Below are 22274 nucleotides of genomic sequence, written 5' to 3'. Positions count from 1 at the left end.
TTGGTTAGAGTATGGTGCCGATAACACCAAGGTCAAGGGTTCGGATCCCTATACTGGCCAGCTGCCAAAATAAATAAGTAAATAAATGACATAATGAAACCATTTGTTCCAGGAAGCTGGAACAGAGTTCTCATCTTCAGGGTTTGTGTTAGAGAAGATAAAATGTCTGTGTGCCATTTGCCTTAAATTCTCTCTTAGGAAATACGCTGGAGAAGGGAACCATGGCTTTGATCTAGCAGAAACATTCCAGTGATCTCATGTAAGAATAGTCCTCCTTTGTAGCCACACAGGTCATTATTAATTCATTTGGGGCATATGGCTCCTGGCTGTGCTGTGTAAATACTGCCACATTGGTGACATGTGAGTGATTCCCTCCTCTTAATCTTGCTGTGAGGAGTCATTCTTCACTTCCACAGAGAATAGACTGTCATGATCAACTGTTTCCCAGTGGGGTATGTTTGTAATGAATTTTAAACCAGTTGGTCAGATCCCATATCCATGTAATTTGTTTATTGATTATTCTAGAGGTTGCTAAGTACAAGTGCTGATCACATGTTCAGAAAAAAATAACAAGAGCTTACCCAGGAAAGAAACTGATTTCCCCAGAACATCTAGAAACTCATTTATTTATTCATTCTATTGTCAAAAGTCTTTTTGCACCTATTGAGTTCTGGACAGGTAGATAGCTAAGAGAGTGGTGTATGGAGATTAAAGATATAGCCACTTGTCCCCAAGTATTTGCAATCTAGCAGAACAGAAAGTTGTATCAAAAAATCACGCAGGTATGTTAAGTACCACATCATGTATGGGGAGCTATGGGAACACAGAAGAGGACCACCTAACGCCAGGAAAGATGTGAGGTGTCTTCCTGAAGGAACTAACTCTAGGTCATAAAGAACCACACAGATTTTGATAGGAGGGGAAAAGTGGGATGGTGATTTCAGAAAGAAGAAAATCATACGCAAAGTCTCAGGGGCATGGCAACATGGCTTGTTGGAGGCACTGTAGTGGTTAAGCCTGGCAGCACTCGGTACTTCTAGAGAAGTGATGGGAGATGGGTGGAGAAGAATTTTGAATGAAGAACCTGAACGTTTCCCTCAGGATTATGAATGTGAATATTTTTGTTTTGAATTCAAATGGAGATTCTATGTTTCTGACATTTTTTTCCAAATAACTTTTTAGTGTATACAAATTTTCTTTGACTTATAAAACAGCACAATATAAAATAATTTTTTTTTTCTGGCAGTTTCTGAGGAAGACAAAGGATTTGGACCAATTTTTGAAGAGCAACCCATCAATACCATTTATCCAGAAGAGTCACTGGAAGGAAAAGTTTCACTTAACTGCAGGGCACGAGCCAGCCCTTTCCCGGTGTACAAGTAATGTACCTCAGTGCTCTTTTCTGGATGGAGTGTCAAACAAGTGATTGTAGATCAGCGTCTATGACCCTGTACTGATAAAGCTATAATATAAAGCCTTCTACGAGTTCCATGGACATTAACAAAAATTAAAGTTTAATACCCAAATAGATAACAGGTGTTCTTAAATATATGCAGATAATTTATTTACCATTTTCTGCACAGAGAATGCTAGAGGTGTTTTACATTATCCACTTACAAATTGTCTAATAGAGATCATGCTCTTAAGCATGCACATGGTTATATTAAAATTCTGAATAATTTAAATATACACATTTGTGGATAAAATGTTTTTGTATGCATTGGCCTAGATAACTCATACCTACAAATATGGATACTATTTCTATATTAATTACATTTTAAAAAGCTCACATAGATAATTCTATAAAGCATCGCCTTTTCCAATATTCTCAAATTTATGTTGCGAACAACATAGCAAATTTCTTAAATGTTTCTACCTGTTAGATAATCTATATAAACATATATCTTTCTGTTTTTCTGGATTATGTATTTATGCTATCAAAAACAACTTTATGAAAAACAACAATGTGTTTTGCTCTTTCATAGGTTCAGAAAAATATACTAACAGTTTTTAATGTGATGCAAACTATAGCGTAACTGAATGGTGTCTGCTGACTGATGCATAGCAACCCAACACACTGAAACACACTGGTATTTGCAGCAGATAAAAAGGTTTTAATATGTGAGGCAGCTAAATGAGAAGATGAGAGAATAATTTCAAATCTGTCTCTTTGATGGCACGGAGTTAGAGACATTTATGGAGAGTAGATTAGGAATGGTGAGGCTCATGTAGGGCAGTGATTGGATAAAGACTTAAGGAAGTTCTTTGGCTATCTGTGCAGGCATAAGCTGTCTGCGTGCTTCTTCATGAGTCGCATGTTCAAAAAAATGGTGGCATTAGTATGATCTGGAGGTGGAGTTTTCAGCCCTCTGTCTTCAAAAGGTCACCCACTGGACACCAACATAGTCTCAGAAGACAGGTCTGTGGCCACAGTCTGTTCAGACCAGTCTGACTCCAAGCATCCTGCAAAACATCTTAGACAAACAACTTGTGACATTACCATAAGAGATGCTGTGTTAAGGAACATGGCAGGAAGAAAGTCATATGATCTTGACTCAACTATGCTAGTTATGCAAGAATCAACAGTATTATGTGTGCAGCTCCTTAGCGGAATTTTCCTGACAAGGTAAAGAGCAAGCTGATTGAGAAACAAGTTTGATGTCTTAATTAAAAGTCACCAATTTCAATAATATTCAAAAATTAAACAAATGCCAACGGATTTGAATTTCACCTGTGAAATGGTTCCATGAAGACAAAGCAAATGGTTGATGAGGAAACTGGGGGCTCTAGTATGTTAATGTCACCTGACTTAATGAAAAGTTGTCATTCAACAATGTTGATTTTAATAGTAGATTTTTTTTCTGGGATAGAAAAAGTTGTTATCAAAGAGGATATCCCCTTGCCCCTATTTAATTCTAATTGTACTCATTTTCTTTTGCCTCTGGCTATAATTACAAAATTATTCTTAAAATAGAATATGAATTGAGATACAAAATCACTGTCCCTATGAAATTATTTTTATTGTTTTAATTTCATGCATGGGAGTGCAATATAAGTAGGTATTTTATAGATTATAAATAAACATTTGTTTTGAAAATATTTGATGTGCTAGACTTCTCTCTACCCTAAGCCATAGACAATGGGAGCCTATGCACATAGTCATGGACATGAAATAATATAACTAATAGGGGATGGAGAGGAGATCTAATCCAAGGCAATTTTACAGCACAGGAAGCTGAGTCCTGAATAAGAAAATTGGCTTGCCAAAGAGCTAGTAAATCACAGATCCAGGACGGAAACACAGGTTTTATGAGTACACAATTTTTTCAGTATTTATCTATCTGGATCGACTGATAGAATCTCAAAAGCTATTTCAGTGAACCTTATTCTGTGACACTGTGTCCTTGACATTCATTCAGGGAAACTTGGAAAATCAGCCTCCAGACTGGCATGGAAGCAACAACACAGAGGGGTTGTTCTCAGATAGTGTTCTAGAAACACAGGTAGGGCTGTGCTTCTCTTTGCTGCCCCTGTTCTCCCCACCCTGCAGAGACAGTAAGAAGCAGAACTTTGCTTGTCAAATACATCACCAACTTCCTCTCACAGGTTGCACTAGCACTGAAATTCCCAGTTTGAGTTTGGCCTGACTATCTATTCATTAATGTAGAGAGCTGGAAGGGACAAATGGATGTTTCATCCTGTTATGAAAGCAGTCTGCATTTGACAAGCAAAAAAAAAAAAAGAGAGAGAGAGAAAAAAATCAGGTCCTGATGCAAATGGTCTGATGGAAAAGAACACTTGAAGTTTATAAAATTTACTTAATATTCAGGGCAAGCCATACTAACCCTTGGTAATCAAGCAATTTTTCATTCATGCCGTAGTTTTATGTTTGTCGCATGTTCTGTGAAAATGTGTTAGTCATGGCAACATCCTGAGAGGTACAGTGGGGAACTTTACCTCTTACTTAATCAGACTTGAAGTTTTCATTTTCTTAGCCCCACCCCTAAAGCAACAAACACTACAATTAAAACTGTATTTAAAGCAGTGTAAAAGAGATTTTAACAATAGTGCATGTTTCTGACAATAGACCAGTGAACTTACCCAAACACAGAAAAACTTGATCATTATATATATTAGGCAGAATCTGATCTATTGTGAGAAAGTTAAGTCAATAAATAAAAATTTGGAGCAACATAATGGGAGTCAAGGGGATCCCAACAATTGGAGCTGCCCAAAAAGGAAACCACCTATCTCGACAAGGGCTAAGCAGCTTGACACTGGATGGTTCAGGCAGGGACAATATTGCCATCAGTTGGGGTGACAACGAGGATTTATTTATTGGGTTGAAATTCGGTAGGTTTTTGAAATGTAAAGGCACAATTTTCTATGCTTGCTTTTAAATTACCTCTTACACTGTAAAAATTATAACTAAAAATGTTCCAGTAACTTTGATTTCATAAAAGACAGTCTAAACTTATTAGGCCTTCTTGGCCTGAGTCTTACCCTAATCTGAAATGTGCCAGGCAAGGAGTGATCTAGCCACAAGCCACTACTTCATCTACTTGACCAACGCTCTTATCTATGACATTCTTGAGGACATGGAACCTTGAAGGATAAACTCTAATACAGAATGATTATCAAATTATGCAGGTGGTCATCTTAATTGAAAGGTATTTTCTACATGCATTCTTTTCGGCATCTCACCAAGAAACTTAGATCCCTGTTTCCAGTCCGTTTATAACACAATCCCTATTGATTAATGGTCTGATTATCTGCAACATGTCTCACCTACTTTGTTATGAGATTATGTGTTAGGGGAAAAACGCTTTTACCAAAAATATTCCCTGAATAATGAGAAAACACATAAGTAACCACCAACTCTAGGCTGAAGAAAATCGGATTTTATTAATTTATTTGTGGCTTGGAATCAAAGGACTCAGCTGACTTTCATCATTTTCAAATTGTGTGATCGACCTCTAGTGGTCAGAATATTCCATTTACTGAGCAGAACCCTGATTTCCATTAGTTTGCTTATTGAAAAATTACTTTGATATTTAAAATCAGATACTGATATTTTATATTTTATTTTAGCTATAGCAATGCACTTTACTATTTTAAACAAAATATTTGTATATGTGTGAATCTCAGTAGTACATAGGTGGTTATCAATTATAGCCCATGTGTATCTGCTAAGAAATCAATCTATGTAGCAAAACTCAACGTATTTGTCATTTAGGAAGCTTCATGAAAAAAGGGGAAATATGTCACGCACTTTATCATTTACTTTTCTGTAACTGCGCTAAATTATAAAACATGATCCCAGACATTCAGACTTATAGGGCATGAAGAAATACCACCCTGAGTCGTATACCTCCTCATCTGATTTCACATGGGGCTCTACCCAAGTTATTTTAGAACACAGCCCACCACAGTTTGTGGGCCCACCTTTGATATACATTTATATCTTTTTCTCATAGGTGGAGAATGAATAATGGAGATGTTGATCTGACAAGTGAACGATACAGCATGGTAGGAGGAAACCTTGTTATAAACAATCCTGACAAACATAAAGATGCTGGAATTTACTACTGTTTAGCATCAAATAACTATGGGATGGTCAGAAGCACAGAAGCAACCCTGAGCTTTGGATGTAAGTAACCGTAACTTTAAAATAGGGCAAGTGTAAGGTTAAGTAAAAATTAAATGTTTTCATTGTTAATAAAAATCTACGTAAACTAGAGAGAGAGCTGATTCTGTGATGGTCAACTCTTGGCTTTTTTTTTTTTTTTCTTTTAAAATCCTTTTACTTACTTCTCACAATAAAAATGGACATTCCTGCCTCACCATTCCAACAAAATACTGAATGCTTATTGTGTGGAATGTTAAGACACATTCCTCCCCACACACTTGTTGCAAATTGTTCGTAGTGAGGCAAGCCATTCATATATGAAAGCTTTAAATTAAAATAAAGGAACTCTGCCATGACATTCAAAATAGGTACCAATATATGCTATCATAAGAGTTCAGCAAGAAAAGAAAACAGGAAGAAGGAGTGAGAGGAAAGCACCATAGATTGGGTAGATCTTACAAGATGAGTGAGCCTGAAATCTGTGGTGAAGGAAACATTTTAAGACAGCAAAGCATTGTGAGGGATATGGCGGATGCACTTGAAATAGTGAAAGATAATTTTGTACAATAAACTACGGCCATGTTCTGAAAGATCTTAAGTGACTTTTTAAAAACTATCATTAATGGAAGTGCTAAACCTTGCATTCCCACTGGGGGCAGTTCACCCCCAAGAGGTTAAAAACTGGTCCTTAGGGGAAGAAATCATCTTAGATATTACAACATATGATTTGTGGCTCTCCAAAGCTCAACCCTACTTGACAAAATCTTATTCCTCAGTATTTCATTTCTTAGTAGAAAGAAATTAAATTATATTTAGTTCATTTAATTACTTATTTGAAATTTAAATTAAATGAAAATTTTCTCCTCATGAGGGACAATAATGAAAAACATTTTGAGAAACACTGTGCTAAGCTAAAAATCAGAGGTTGTTCTGAAAGAAAATTGTACTTTGGAAGAATAGTTGGACCAGATGATCTCCAGTATGTAATTTCACAAGTCAGCATTTAAATCTTTTGCAAAATGACTTATAGGATAAAAATAGTGTTTTGAGAAGTCCTAGATAGTAGTGATTACCAGGAGGGAGTGAGACAGGGTCAGGAAGAACAATAAGATTAAATTAGTTTGATGAAAGTAGCAATATAAATAATATACACTAATCTTGAAGAAAGAATAAACAGATTGCATTGCATGGAAAGAAAGAAGACCCTAAATATCTTTTCCAAAGGTAGTCTAATCAAAGGGCAGAAACATTCTGCTCTCATCAAGAATTTGATGGGAGCAAGAAAAACTAATTTCAAGGATGGGAGGAAGCATTTAAATGGTTGTTTCACATGCAGAGGTTAGGGTGACGTTAAGTTACCCAGGCTGGAATGTCAAATAAGCAATCGAGGATAGAGATAACGTTTAAGTGAGTCAACCACACTAGAGATGTAAATATGAAGAGTCCTCTGCATAAAGGTAACAATTAGAATCAATGGTTTTTCATCGGTGTACAATATACTGAGAGAAGTAAAAATTAGATGTTATAATTTGGGTACTGATCACAGATAAGAAACAGGAGAGCAGGCTGGAGTGAAACAGAATGAGTGTCAAAAAAACACATGAAGAATCAAAACAGTAGAGTGTCAAGGAGTCAAGCAACATGTGAGTTCCAAATGCATAGAAAAGAGTAAAGGAAATTTGAACTGATGTAAACCCAGGATTTGAAAAGGAGCAAGAGCTTGGTCACTTCCACTTTCCCCAAGTAGAGTCCTGCTTTTACCTTTATTCCCTGCCAGTATCCAAGTCCTCCCTTGGGAAGGGAAATATAACCTTTCCGATGAGTCCGTTCTTCTTAGTCATTCCTCTTTATTTACTTTTTTGAGTATATTTCTGGTTTTGTGTGATCCCATTATGTTTCCAGATACCCTTAATGATATTCTCCCGAAATCTGAAACAAAAGTCTTCAAGATATTTGTAATCTTCAGGATTGTCAGAATTCTTACACAGGCTGCTATCACTAGTGTGTGTAAATCCCAGCATCTGAAAATTGGAGTAGAGTTGCATAGTTCCCACCCAATCAACTGAGAAGTACTGTATCTCAAAAGTTAGTTATTTAGTTGCTAAAAGGTAAAATGTCGTGAAAGTCTGTCTGTCTATTGACAGAGAGTGAATGTTTTTCTTCCTTTCTGTTGTTATTAGATCTCGATCCTTTCCCACCTGAGGAACGTCCTGAGGTCAGAGTAAAAGAAGGGAAAGGCATGGTGCTTCTCTGTGACCCTCCATACCATTTTCCAGGTAAACTTAGCTCCTCTGGACTGTAAGCACCTATGAAATGAAATGGGCAAGTTTCCATTTTCCTAGTAATAATGGTAAATTATTAATTACCCACTTAGCCTAATGATCATGGATCAGTATTAATTAAATAAGACACAATATTTGCATAACTTTGTCACCTACTAGTGGTTATAGATGCTTCCTTTCTTGGCTCATTAGTCACTTGGTGCTAACCCCAAGGATCTCTACTCATTTCAGTTTATATACATAACTGTTGGATAACGTCCTCATTAAAGTTCCTGTTACACAGGAGAAATTATGATAGACTTTCTAGGAATTATCCCTGAAATAGGACAGTATCAAGGACTGGTGTATCATCAATCATTTTCTTAACAATTTAACATCTACGATGTACTGTGAACTGTAACTAAACACTGGAAAGGAATAAAGACATAATGAATTATTAATCTCTTTAGGAGGATCAATCTGTAAAAATAATCATTCAGTTCAGAAAATGGGCTAAATTAAGTGTCATCTGTTATGAGATTCAACTTTGTATATATGTTATCTATAATTTGGTATGGCTAAAATAAAAGCCATCAGAGTGCTAATTAAAAGATAAATGCTTCACATACTTTCACCCATTCTCACTTGTTTTATTTATCTAATACCCCCTTGCTCCAACATATAAATAACAATTCTCACAATTTTTCATTATTTTTCCATTTTTTTCCCAAAATGTTGTCTGTTCCTATAGTTCTAATATTGTCATAAATTTGACTTTAAACATCTCCATAGAGAATGAAACATAACAAGCGGCTATAAATCACTTTGTGTGCACTGTATCAATCTGACGTGTGTGTACATACACATATATATTTCACACAAAATTATATATTCTGTGAAAAAATTATGCACACACCCACAAACACATCTGGTTGTTTATATATTGAATATTGATAATTTTCTTCATAATACGGGAAAGATGATTACTCAATAAATAGAGGCGAAGTATATTCAAACTGTTGTAACAACCTTTTGTGAGAGAATAGTCTTTTTCTTGAGGAACTGCTGAAACTATGGGGGAAAAAATCCTTCTCATCCTCATAGTGTTTTCTACAAAGTAATGACCCGAATAGCCAATGACTGCATTTGGCCATATTCAGTACTGGATGGGCTTCCTTCCATCACTCATTGACTCAACAAAGCTCTCGTGAGCACTCGCTACGTACCAGGCACTGTTTATGCCACAGGAATACCTCAACAGAGCCAAAAGCTACCAGCCCTTGGAGACCTTCTACTGCGAGAGACAGACAATGAATAACCAGGGTGCTTCAAAACGGTCATGGAAACCTAGAACCTAAAGATAATATGAATCCTCTCATAAACTTTTTGAAGACCCCCTCATAAATAGTTCAAAGATATAGCATGTTAGATATTGATAGGTAAGTGCTAGGGAGAAAGAAGTAATGCAGGGAAAGGGAAAGAGTAAGTGTTGAGGGGATGTTTGAACTTTGGGAAAGGGCATCGCTGAGAAGGGAGCTGTGAAGAAAGACCAGAGGTGAAGGAAGGAGCTAACAGTAGAAGCTTCCGAGAAAAGGACACGGCAGGCAGGTGAGGCAGCAAGAGCAAAGGCCTGAGGTGCGAGGAGACAAGACCAGGGAAGCCAGGGCAGCTGCAATAGAGTGAAGAAGGCGGAGGGTAGTGAGATGTAACGTAGGAGGGGTACGAGACCTGTCTCGTGGGCTACCTTACAAGTCATAGCTACTACTCGGGCTCTTACTCTGTGTGAGATTTACATTGGAGGACTTTGAACAGAGAAGTCACATGATATAGCTTAAGTTATAAAAAGATGAGCCTGGCAACTGTTTTAAGAAAGGACTTAGGGGAAAGCAAAGGTGGAAACAGGAGATCAGTTAGGAAGTACTGCAATCATCTAGGTAGCATCTGATGGACCTGAGTGGTGGCAGTGAAGGTGGGAGGATTAATCAAGCTATATTCTAGATAAATAGAATATATTAAATTCAGACCTATTTTGGTTTTAATTCTAGATATATTTTGAAGGAGGAGCCAAGAGGACTTGCTGGTAGACTTTCTGAGGTGTAAGAGGAATATAGGAGTCAAGGATGTCATCAAAGGTTTTGTCACGAGCTTCTAAAATCATGAAGTCTCACCATGACTTAAACTGGAGGAGTAGGTTTGGACATGTTCAATGTGAAGTGTCTGTTAAACTTCCAGGTGGAAGTCAAGTTGGCAGTTCCATATGTGTGTGGAGCTCAGGGGTAACAGCTAAGCCAGGAATATCAATCTGTAATTCAACATTATATAAATTATTTTCAAAGCCACAGGAATTAGAATAGATATGAAGGGAAGAAGGGATCCAAGGAACAGGCTCTGAGATTTATCTAAGTCTCGCTTTCAATCTCTGTGGCATCTTAACCACTGTACTGAATGAAGAATTTCAGGGCCCAAAACAGGTTGGTAGAAGCTTAAAACCTTTAAGCCAAAGGATTCAATTATCTCTTCAGCCCTTTAAAGAAACATACATTTACATGGGAAAAAAAACAAAACAAACTAAGTTAATTTCAAATAAGTGTAAGAAACATCATTAATCACAAAATAAAATCCAAATAGCCCTTCATTCCCTTCCATCAGTTTATTGGCAGCTTTATGATGTCTTTGAACATGACACATGCCATCTGCAATCAATATGAGAACAGACATTCACTTCAAAACCGTGTGTCTGTGTGTGTGTGTGTGTGTGTGTGTGTGTGTGTGTGTGTGCTGTTTTGCCATCTCTGTGCCTTAAATCCTCCTTTCTCCCTAAAGCAGTAAAATTAAGGTGTTGTGCTTTGCAGTTTAAAACATCATTGGGTTGAGGGTGCAAGGAAATCTGTCTTGTCTGAACTTCTAAGAATATTATGTATGCACCTCTTTATAGGTGTTGAGCCCTATTGTTTGAGTTGGTGATTGATCTGGGATTCAGTCCTACGTTGAGTAATATTAGGCATGTCTACCTCTTAATTTCCTCATTTAAAATTTGGGGATAATAACTCCTGTGCCACCTACCTCATAGAGCTTGTTAGGAGCTTCAGATTTAAAAATGTATTTAAAAATGGTAAAATGGATATGTAATTTCAATGTATTATTATTAAAGTAAATAACATATATCGATACATTCAAAATTTTTAATCAATTGTTATCTAGTACATCTTACTACTCTGATGATTTTTGATTCACATTTACAGAGATGTTATCACAGGAAAAAATACAGAATAAAATGTCTCATCTTTCACAATCCATTACATTTTTCTCTGAATTTAAGACAGTTCTTTGCAAAGGGGAAAACTCTGATTTGAACTACTTTAGTTATTTATCAAGAACATTCACAAGTGTACATTTCAGTACAAATGTTTATTCAATTTTATAGTAAAATTTTTTATACAACTGATTATCTAATGCCTAGCACAGAATAAGTGCTCAAATAAATGTATGAGGAATGAGGGAGTAAGAGAGTGAGAAAGTAGATAAATTTGTTCATTAGATTGATTGAATGTAGTGGTTAAGTTTCATGGAAAGGTAAACTCACTTGTTTAGATTTCGTTTTGTTATATCATAATAAATAATTCAGAAATGCATAAGACTTTTTAAACTCCTAGGATCTCAAAAATGAAAACAGAGTACTTTATTTCTAGCTAATTTTCTGTCAATATAACCATCAAAAATTGACTTACTACATGTCACAAATGTAAATCATATCTCTGTATATTGCAAGCGAAACAATGGAGGGGAAAAAAAGTCCATCATTTGAAGGGTGGGTACCATTGGCAAGATATAAAATATCTAATAATAGGCACATTTATAAATTTAAATATGGACAAGAAATGAGGCTAATTTTTAAAAAGGCATGGGAATCTAAAAAGTTTTCAAGTTATTCCTCCAGGACACACTAAAATATTTTGAGTGTATTTCAAGGAGAAAGATACATTATTTAGCAAGTTTAGATAAGAGATATAGTTCAAAGTAACACAGTGAAACTAGGCAAATGCACTGTACTTGGTCAAAACAAATTTCCCTTGTAATATGTCTGGTCCGTACTCTCCTGGGGCAAGGGAAAGAAGTCTCATTTATCTATGTGTAGAAGCAACATTTCTCAAACATGTGCTGGCACTTAGTCTCCCTGAAAAATTAATTTCATAGTAATTTATTATTTAATCCACTCTACAGTGCTGGGAGTAAAACAGAAGATGGCTTTTTCAAAGATGGTTGATTTTGTCACCTGCATGGTGCTAGGAAAGACATAGAGAAGAACTGGGTCAGGGCTTAGCTCCTGATTGCCAAAATTAAGTCTCATCGTTAAGTCAGAGAGCCAGAGTGGCTATCACCCCAGTCATAGCACATTTTATTTTAGTGATGGTGGGTGGAAAAGGAAGTTAGAACATCAGTTCTGCCTCCCTGTTGCTGCATGATCTTGGACAAGTTGCTTAACCTAGCTAGGCCCTGGCTCCCCCATTTAAAAAAGGCACTAACAATTCCTATCTTTGTTGTAATGGGTCGATAGCTTCTAACCTATTGCAATTATTACTATTTTGTCCAAGTAAATGGCCTTATCACTAAGCTAAAACTTGTTAGATAAATTTAGATTAATTATGTGACAAGTCCTACAAAGGCAAAGACCACGTCTATCTTGTTTAGCGACACTTAGAAGGTATTTTATTTTTGTAAAATAAGTAAATTGCGGAATCTATATTGGGTATTATATCAGTCAGACCAGTTGCCTTATAGTCTAAGACTTATGCTCATACAAACATCACCACAATAACTTCTCTGACCTAGTTTTCATCTCTGGAATGTTCAAATATTACAACTTACTTCATTCATCTTCACACATCTCTTATGCGTGGAGCACAGAAATATATCTGAAATTTTAGAGAAACTGAGCAATAGAACAAATAATTAGCCTGATAAAAGTCATATCTAGAATTAAAATCCAGGTCTCTGTATTCACACAACCCCTGAGTATCCAGACTGCTCTGAATACACCTTGTGGGCAGTATCTTTAAAACATTGTATGCTTTCCTTTTTTCTGTAGGGAAATGAACACACTCCCCTGACGTTTTTGGTTTTTGAAATTTAATTATTACTAGAAATCACTGAAAAATATTGTTTTTCATTTTAACTGAGGATAGGAAAAATTATTCCAGAATGAGAACAGTTCAATCTTCTTTAAAATTTACTATAAATATCAGTTGGAATGAAAGACTGCATGGTACTTTTTTCTGACTATGACATTTCTTGCCCAATCCCGGGAGGTCATCATTTCAGGAATTTAAGGAGCCCCCTAAATTCTTTCCTATCCTAGTTCTTCTGTGATCGATCATGGGCTTTGGAATTCTTAGGCCTGGATTCAAAATCCCAATTCTATTTAATGTTCATGAAATTCTAAGCAAATTATTTAACCTGAGTTTCACTTAGTCCATCAATGAAATGGAAGTAATTATATTAACTGTCCATAAAATAACAGAGACAGGTAGATAAACAGATGTGATTCCATAGCACGATGCTTACATTCACACAAAATACGGTAACTATTAGAAAGTTTGCATTGTCTGTCTTGGCTTTCTTCCAACATTTGCTCTACAATAGCCCCTATTAGATTAGATGATAGGTTGGTACTAGAAAACAAAATCTTTGCTTTTGGAGAAGAGCTTAATATTTAGTAAATATTTTCTTCTAGATGATCTCAGCTACCGCTGGCTTTTAAATGAATTTCCTGTATTTATCACAATGGATAAACGAAGATTTGTGTCTCAGACGAATGGCAATCTCTACATTGCAAATGTTGAGTCCTCTGACAAAGGCAATTACTCCTGCTTCGTATCCAGTCCTTCTATTACAAAGAGTGTGTTCAGCAAATTTATCCCACTCGTTCCAATACCTGAAAGTAAGTATTTTATTTGTTACACTCTGTTTTAGCAAGATTGTTTGCTTATGGTATACTTACAATAAATAAGACGAAGAAATATCCAGTGGGAAGACTAGCTGTCTTTTCAGGCAGGACAATACAGTGGGTCTGCATGTTGAGTGGGGCCTTGGAGTTAGAAGATTAATCTAATACAATTGACCTGAGATGGTCAAGTTAAGTTTAATTGCCTATAGCTCAGGAAATACACAGGGGACTGATTCATGAGTCAAGTGCTCATGTATTGGTTACAGTGGAAATCACTGACATCTGCTTTTTGTTTCATAGCCATTTCTACTTAGCAAGATCACAAAGAGACCAAATGATTAGATCAGAGTAAACAATAGTGATTGCAGAATTGGAAAAAAAAAGACACCTACATTATTTTGATATTTTTAGGAAACTATTTATATGATGCAAATAAATTAATAAACTGCCTTTTCTACCCTAAGTAATTAACATAGGGCGCTACTACTGAGGCACCATGTTAGATGACTTCCTGATTGGTCTTTATCTCAGGCTCCAACTGAACTACCACCCTTTCTAAAATACATTACTGCTTAAGAGAATTAGATAACAATGTATTTGATTATTTTTCGCTATTTTTATCTCAGTCCTACTGCTACATTAATATCAGTGAGTTCAAGCTTCTGAGGAAATTCCAGCTTCAGAGTTAACAGACTTAGTTTTGGTTCCTGCCTCTACCTTTAAATACAGTGTGTCAATGGGGAAAATGCCAAAATACCACTGAGATTCCATTTTTATTAAGCAATCATCACATAATTAGTATTCAATAAATATTGTTATCTTTCTGACACAGTTTTCTCTTATCATTCTTAGGGGATACTCTCACTCCCTACCTCACAGAGTAAAATGTGGCCCTCATGTAAGAATTTCCTTGATTTTATTTGCAACTCTTCCCCACAAATACACTTTCATTTTAGCTCTTTCAGTTATTTTCTTACTGCCTATCTCAGAGGAAGAAATATTTCTCCTCCTGCTCATGCTAATTTCTCCTGTTGCTCTGGTTCACGACTCATTTGATCCAATTTTGAACTTCACCACATCACTTAATTCCTTTATTTTTGAATCTTAAAATTCTCCACCTCATTCTCTCTTTGTATTCTTTGCATTCAATGCAAAAAATCTTGAATAATCACAGACTTTCTATTTGCTAAATTCAAAGACACTTTTCAGTCCTTATTCTGTTTGAACTTTGATACCACATCTTCTTCCTCTTATGAACTTTTCTTCTCCTAATTTCTTTGACTCCTCATCTCCCACCACCTCTCTGACAAATTCTATACAGTATTCTTCACAAGATATTCTTCCTTCTTATATGAGGGTACTTTGAAAAGCTTGTGGGAAAATTGAATTAAAAGATAATACAAATCCTTTCATGAACGTTTTGAAGAGCCCTCATATTGCTCTCTACTCTTGTTCTGAGATATTCTCACCAACTTGCACATTTTCAGCAATAGCCCTTTGCAGATGACTTGAAATTCACATCTGCAAAACTTTTCCTTTTGTTTAGATCTTAATTCTCTATATATCTTGAATTTGTCCCACAAAAGGCTCTCAAGAATGTCAAGCTTAAATTGTTCTAAACACATGTGTTATCTCCCCACAAAACCTCCTCCACTTTTGGTGTTATTCAGCTCATTTAGCAATAGCATTTTGTTTCTACCAGCCCAAGGTAGCATTTTCAATCACTAGTTCATCTCTTCCCCTGATCTTCAGGACAGCTAATACAATGGTTCTTAACTGACATGTAAGCACCTGGAAAGTTTTGGGAAAAATGTGACCCAAGACTCTGCAAGTCCTGTGAGCATCCCAGGTGATTCTAATGAATTGGGCCTTTGATCTACATACTCCTTGAGAAACATTGATCCAAAGAGCAGAGCTGTTGATTCTGTCTCTAAAATACAATGCGTATCTCTTCTTTCCTTTTTGTTTTCACTGTGACTGTACCCTAGTGTTATCCCTCACCTGTGTTGCTTGAATTAATGAAACAGCCACCTTTATATCTCTGACCATCTTCTATATTTCTCTTCTCCATGCTTCATCCTTTAAAACTGTCAACAAGGTCTTCTACTAAAACCAAAGGTAAGATCCATATTAGTTCTCTTACCAAATCCCAATGTTAACTGCCCATTGAGGAAATTAGTCTAAAAATCTTTTATATGTCTTTAGGCCTTCTCAGTTAAGAGTTCTAGCTCATCTTCAACTACATAAGCTTCAACATCATTTGAGTTCCTAGGACTTTTGTAATTCCTTGCATACTCCTGTAGCTTTGTTATAACACGCTACTTCCTTAACCTCAATGGGCACAGTTCAAATGCCATCTTTGCCTGAGATTCCCATAGCTCTACATACTTCTGACCATCCCCCTTGGCAGTCATTCTTTAGACTACTTGTTCTGGCTTATATATCAGGTCATTGTGTATCTAGTTGTCTCCTTAGCATTATATATTGTGAAGTACACACTCATGTTGTAATACTAAACAATGTATTTAGCCTTTCTGAGCCTATTTCTTCCCCTGTAACATTGAGGGAATAACATAACTTTCAATACTGATATGCTAAATAAATGAAAAAAAATCTATATTGATGAGTGCAATGTTGTCTGAATAAATGTTTTCCTTTTTCCCTTCTTTCCCCTTTGCTTTCATCTCTGTGAACACTTCTTTCTTCTTTTCTCCCTCATTTCCTTTCTTCTTTCTCTACCTTCCTGAGTCCCATACAGCACCTATCACAATGTTTTATACTTATTTGGTGCTCCCTAAAGACTTCATGAATTTTTTTTAGTGAATTGAGTTAGATTGGTTAAGTGGCTGTCAGGATGAGCCAATATTATTGGAAATTCTTGATGTTCATACTGTGTATAAACACACAAGTCTATACATTGTGACATGACCAGACTTGCACAGAGAAAACCCTTCCATATTGAAGCAGTTTTAATCCTATAAAAATCACAATGTTAAAAAAAAAACCAATTATCATTAATAATTAATTAATGTTTGTACTTATTTTAATATTAGGAACAACAAAACCATATCCTGCTGATATCGTGGTTCAGTTCAAGGACGTATATGCACTGATGGGCCAGAATGTGACTTTAGAGTGCTTTGCACTTGGAAAGTAAGTATACTTAGACTTTTCATTAATATATGAGAATACATTATTTTTTGTACCATTTTAGGAAATAAATGATGTAAATGTTCAGCTTATAGCTTTATGTTTATAACATAAAGTAACTGTCTTTTAAGCATTGTGGACCTTTAGCATGCTTGCATCTTTCATTTAAAGTCCTGTTCCTGATATCCGATGGAGGAAGGTCCTAGAACCGATGCCAAGCACTGCTGAGATCAGTACCTCTGGAGCTGTCCTTAAGATCTTCAATATTCAACTAGAAGATGAAGGCTTGTATGAATGTGAAGCTGAGAACATTAGAGGAAAAGATAAACACCAAGCAAGAATTTATGTTCAAGGTATATATATCATCTTCATTTTCTGTAAATTTCATCAATATCTTATTTAGAGGCATTTCTATACTTAAAAAACTGCTATATAATGATTAACAGTTTTAAAAACAGTGATATTTACTACATTACGCATGAAGAAATATTTATCTTATATCTAATTTAATCACAACTATGAGTTACAGAAGTTATAAACTTATGCCATTAGTATCATAGTTAATAGAAATAAATTGATAGTATGGTTCTTCAAACTATTCAAAAAAATTGGAACAGAGGCCATTCTCCCAAACTTATTCCATGAAGCCAGCACCCTGATACCAAAACATGGCAAAGATACAACAAAAAAAGAAAATTATAGGCCAATATTTTTGATGGGCATAGACACAAAAATCCTCCATAAAATATGAGCAAATAGAATACAGCAACACATCAAACAAATTGTACACTATGATCAAGTGGGATTCATCCCAGATATGCAAAGATGGTTCAATATATACAAGTCAATAAATGTGATACATCACATCAACAAAATCAAGGACAAAAAATATATGATTATCTCAACAGATGCAGAAGAAAACATTTGACAAAATTCAACATCTCTTCATGATAAAAACACTTTCAGCAAATTAGATATAGAAGGAAAAGCCATATATGACAAAACCACCTCCAATATCATCCTCAATGGGAAAAAGCTGAATGGGAACAAGACAAGGATGTCCATTCTCACCACTCCTGTTTAACATAGTATTGGAAGTACTAGCCACAGCAATCAGTCAAGAGGAGGAAATAAAGGGCATGCAGACTGGAAAAGATGAAGTCAAATTGTCCCTGTTTGCAGATGACATGAACCTATATATAGAAAAGTTCTGGTAATTTTCAGAATATACATTTAATATAGCTCATTTCCTCCCTTTATCATTAATTCCCTTTTTCCAATGCCTTTTTATTTATGGAAGAACCTATGTGTTATGACTTATTTTAAACCAATGGTTTGCAAACTTTAGTGTGCATCATAACCACCTGGAGGGCTTATTAAGACACAGATTGCTGGGCCCCACCTTCTGGATTTCTGATCCAGAAGGTCTACTGGGGTCTTATGAATTTGTCTTTCTAACAAGTTTCCAGAAGATTCTGAGACGATAGGTCCTGGAATCACAATTTTAGAACTATTGGTCCAAGGAATCATTTTTCTTTGACAAAATTATCTTGGCACAAGTCTTGGGTTCTCACAATTAAAATAAACTGATATCTGGGAATACAGAATTTTGGGGGGGGCAATACTTGAAACTTTTCAGGCTGTAATCATCTCTGTAATGTTCCACAATGTAAAATTTGTAGGTCATAACTGAATAAACATCTAAGTCTTCAACAAGATCATTTATTTTTAGCTCTGACTACTGCCCCATTTCTCTTCCCATCTCTCCCAAAAAGTAATAAAAATCTTGACAGATTCATCCATAGTCTCTAAAAATATTTTTTTCTTCTCTCTTAAATGCACTCCAGTTTGATTTTCATCAGCGCCTCTCTACTGAAACCTGCCTTTCGTGATCAGCAATGACTTCCATGTTGTTAAAGCTGATGATCAACTCTCAGTTGTATCTTATCTAACAGCAGCAATCTCCATGATTGATCCCTCCCTCTTCTGCAACTCATTTCTTTACTTGGCATCTGGAACCCACACTTTGTTAATTTCTTTGTGCACAGCCTTCATTCCCCTTTGCTGTCTCTTCCTAAGTCCATGCCTTTCTAACATTGGAGAAATCAAGGTCTGTCTTTGAATCTATCCTGATTTCAATCACCCTTTTTATGATCCCATCCATGATCATGGCTTTAAACACATTCTGTACCCTACGAGCTCTAACCCAGACATTTCGCCTGAACTTCAGACTTGTATATCTAATTCCCTGATAACATTAACTTGATACATATCAAATATACATGGTTTGGTCTCCTGAGGGAAGGAAAATTTTCATTACACTCCTCAAATGTTTAAAATAATCTACCACTTTTTACCAGGTTTCTAAACCTTATGGGTTTTTCTTCAACACCCTAAGAAAACTACATTACAGTTTCTCAGCAGAGTAGAATTCTGAACTAACAGCTAATGCCTTAGAAGAACCAAAGTAACAGAGCAGATGTTTATAGGAGGTAATTTAAGGGAGCTATTATTTCTCCTTTACTAATGAGACATGCTAAGTTTAATCTTCAGGTCTAATCGAAGCACCAGAATGTTACATGATTAAACCATATACAGAATGCATCAAGTTGATTTAATTATTCTTCTTCTCATTGTATTATGTAATGTTACATCTCTGTGTCACCCACATGAGGCTACACTAGGAAAGGTGTTGATATTCCTGTTTTATGTATTTCTAAGATTCTGTACAAAATGGACCCTCTATCATTCAATATTTACATATCCACAAATGTCAATTTAAAAAAAATTATCTCCATATGTTACAAACAAATATAATAAGTGAAAAATGTACTAAATCAGATTATATATACTATGCATAAAAATATGTATATATATGGATGTATGTAACATTTATGTATAAAGTTGATGGGGTTTGGTGAGATCATTAAAATGTTTTCTATTCTTTTTATTTATCTACATGTTAAGCACTTTCTACAAAATATGTATATTACTTTTGTCATAAAATGAATATTATAATATTATAAAAGTTCTCACTTTCAAAGAAAATGAAACCAAATGCTACTGTCCACTCAGGATTCTTTTCTCCTATTTCCTTCTTATTTAATAGTAATTTATTTACCTACATCTATTTGGACTACTGAGATAACTGAAACGCTCAAGAAGACTATCAGATTGTTTGCTTGCTCTCTAGAAATATTTCTTCTTTTGAGAAATTTCTAGCATTTTCTCATTTTCCTAGTATTTTTCTTTAGTTATCAAGTAGGTCAGATGAAGTAATCAGACAGACTCATTTCTCTTGATCATGGGTTTCACCAATCATAGCTACTGTATACAGTTTCTAATATGGAAAAGACAGTTAAGTAACTAAATCATTTTTCTAGTCCTACAGTAAGATGTTACAGTGGCCACTCTCTGAACGTTCCATCAAAAGGAAGGTAATGTATGCCAGAGGGAGTGGAAAAAATTCTGAATTTTTATCCAAAAGGTGAATAATCAGCTGTAACATTATTCATTAAAACCTCAATTGTCATTTTGACAGGTTTGAAAAGTTTATATTAGAAGGAAAAATATCAATCATTTTAATGCTAATCATGAATTAGCTTTCCAATAAGATAGGGTTACAAATAAAAAAATAATTACTAGTTGAATTATAGTTACCTCATGTTGTAATAATGGAAGATTGCATAGGATACAGATCTATGCAAATACAATTTCAATGGCTCTAACACTGATTTCAGGACACATACAATATTTGATGTATTACCCAGAATAAGGTTAACTAACAGTAATGTTTATACTCTTGAGATTATGATGGATGTTGGGACTCGCACTTGACATTTATAATGTTCCTTACTTTTCAGCATTTCCTGAGTGGGTAGAACATATCAATGATACAGAGGTGGACATAGGCAGTGATCTCTATTGGCCTTGTGTGGCCACAGGGAAACCCATTCCCACAATCCGGTGGCTGAAAAATGGATATGCGGTATGTATGTTCAAGTGTTTTGCTGTTCCTGACTCCATGTTTAATCAGTATTTCAGGGTGGTCCTGGGGTGAATTTAGCAGGAGAGTCAATAGGGTACAGGTACAAGGGCCCCGAAATATAAAAGCTTAAAAAAAAAAAAAAAAAAAAGCAAACTGGAAACTGAACATGAAATATCTCCTTTCAGTTTAAACAACTTTCTGTAATTTTATTCTGCCTTCTCTCTCTCTCTCCTTATTTTTTCCTGTGTTTCACTTTCCCCCTCTTCCTACTCATCCATGTCCACTACCTTATATTGTCCTTTTTTTCTTGCCACTGTTTCCCTGAACCCCACAGAAACAGAGGTAAGAGTGAAGCTCTAAGTCCTACCTTTAGCCCTGGGGACAAGTAGCCGCAGTGGGAGCCTTCTCTACCTTCCCACTGTAATCTCCCAGCTGGTCCAAGAGGGGAAAAGGTGGACTGTCAGCTCTGTAGGATGAATAGAACAAGAGCCTTTGGGGATGGTAAGTGGGTTTTACTTTCCCATGCAGTGAAGATCCCACTTGACTCATCTTAGGTAGTGGGGACAGATGAACACAATGTATCTAAGTTAAATTCAACCAAGCCTCAACCTAAATGAAAGCATTCCTATTAAAGTTTATTGACAATATGTGTTTTCACTTTTAATCTTTTCAGTATCATAAAGGGGAATTGAGACTGTATGATGTGACTTTTGAAAATGCTGGAATGTATCAGTGCATAGCTGAAAACACACATGGAATCATTTATGCAAATGCTGAGTTGAAGATCTTGGGTCAGTATCATTTCTAATTTCTGTTAAGCATTCGTAAAGCAAACAGTAATATAAAAGCAAGATGATAGAGTATCCATAGATCACATTTAATTTCACATTATTTTCTTTAATTACTAAAGTTAACTTTTAAAATGCAATTTGGGATGAAGTGATATTGTTTTTCTTTTATTGAAGGACATTTAATTAAAGAAAAAGTAACTAAATTTTTCTTATGTTGGTTGAAAATTCTATCTACTTACATATAAATTCTTAATTCATTAAATTACATCAGTTTATTTTTAACTAAAAAGTTGAATTCTATTATAAATTTGAGGCAACATAGAGTATAATGATTTTTAACATATTTAAATGATAAAGAAAATTTGCACGTGCCAGTTTGACTAGTCTTATCCTCTTTTAAGTCTGGGCAGCTAAACACTGCCTGCAAAATCATGTAACAGTGAAAACTGATGCTAAGACATTGCATGTGATCCAGCCTCAGATGAGTCTTTAGCACTTCTGGGCTTTATCA

The 22274-nt window shown here is 35.5% G+C and overlaps 1 protein-coding gene across 1 annotated transcript in view; it reads left to right on the top strand.

The window, feature by feature from the left end:
- CNTN1 (contactin 1) overlaps window positions 1–22274 on the top strand; it is a 157730-nt gene that overhangs the window by 8983 nt on the left and 126473 nt on the right. The window contains exons 3-10 of the mRNA XM_063115696.1: window positions 1247–1379; window positions 5478–5650; window positions 7810–7905; window positions 13622–13828; window positions 16888–16987; window positions 17156–17337; window positions 20848–20972; window positions 21646–21763. Of these exons, the coding sequence (XP_062971766.1) occupies window positions 1247–1379; window positions 5478–5650; window positions 7810–7905; window positions 13622–13828; window positions 16888–16987; window positions 17156–17337; window positions 20848–20972; window positions 21646–21763 (1134 nt within the window). The remainder of the gene's footprint in view (window positions 1–1246; window positions 1380–5477; window positions 5651–7809; window positions 7906–13621; window positions 13829–16887; window positions 16988–17155; window positions 17338–20847; window positions 20973–21645; window positions 21764–22274) is intronic.

The sequence above is a fragment of the Cynocephalus volans genome, chromosome 12 (assembly GCF_027409185.1).
Source record: "Cynocephalus volans isolate mCynVol1 chromosome 12, mCynVol1.pri, whole genome shotgun sequence".
NCBI lineage: Eukaryota > Metazoa > Chordata > Mammalia > Dermoptera > Cynocephalidae > Cynocephalus > Cynocephalus volans.
This window is presented reverse-complemented; position numbering and strand designations above follow the sequence as displayed.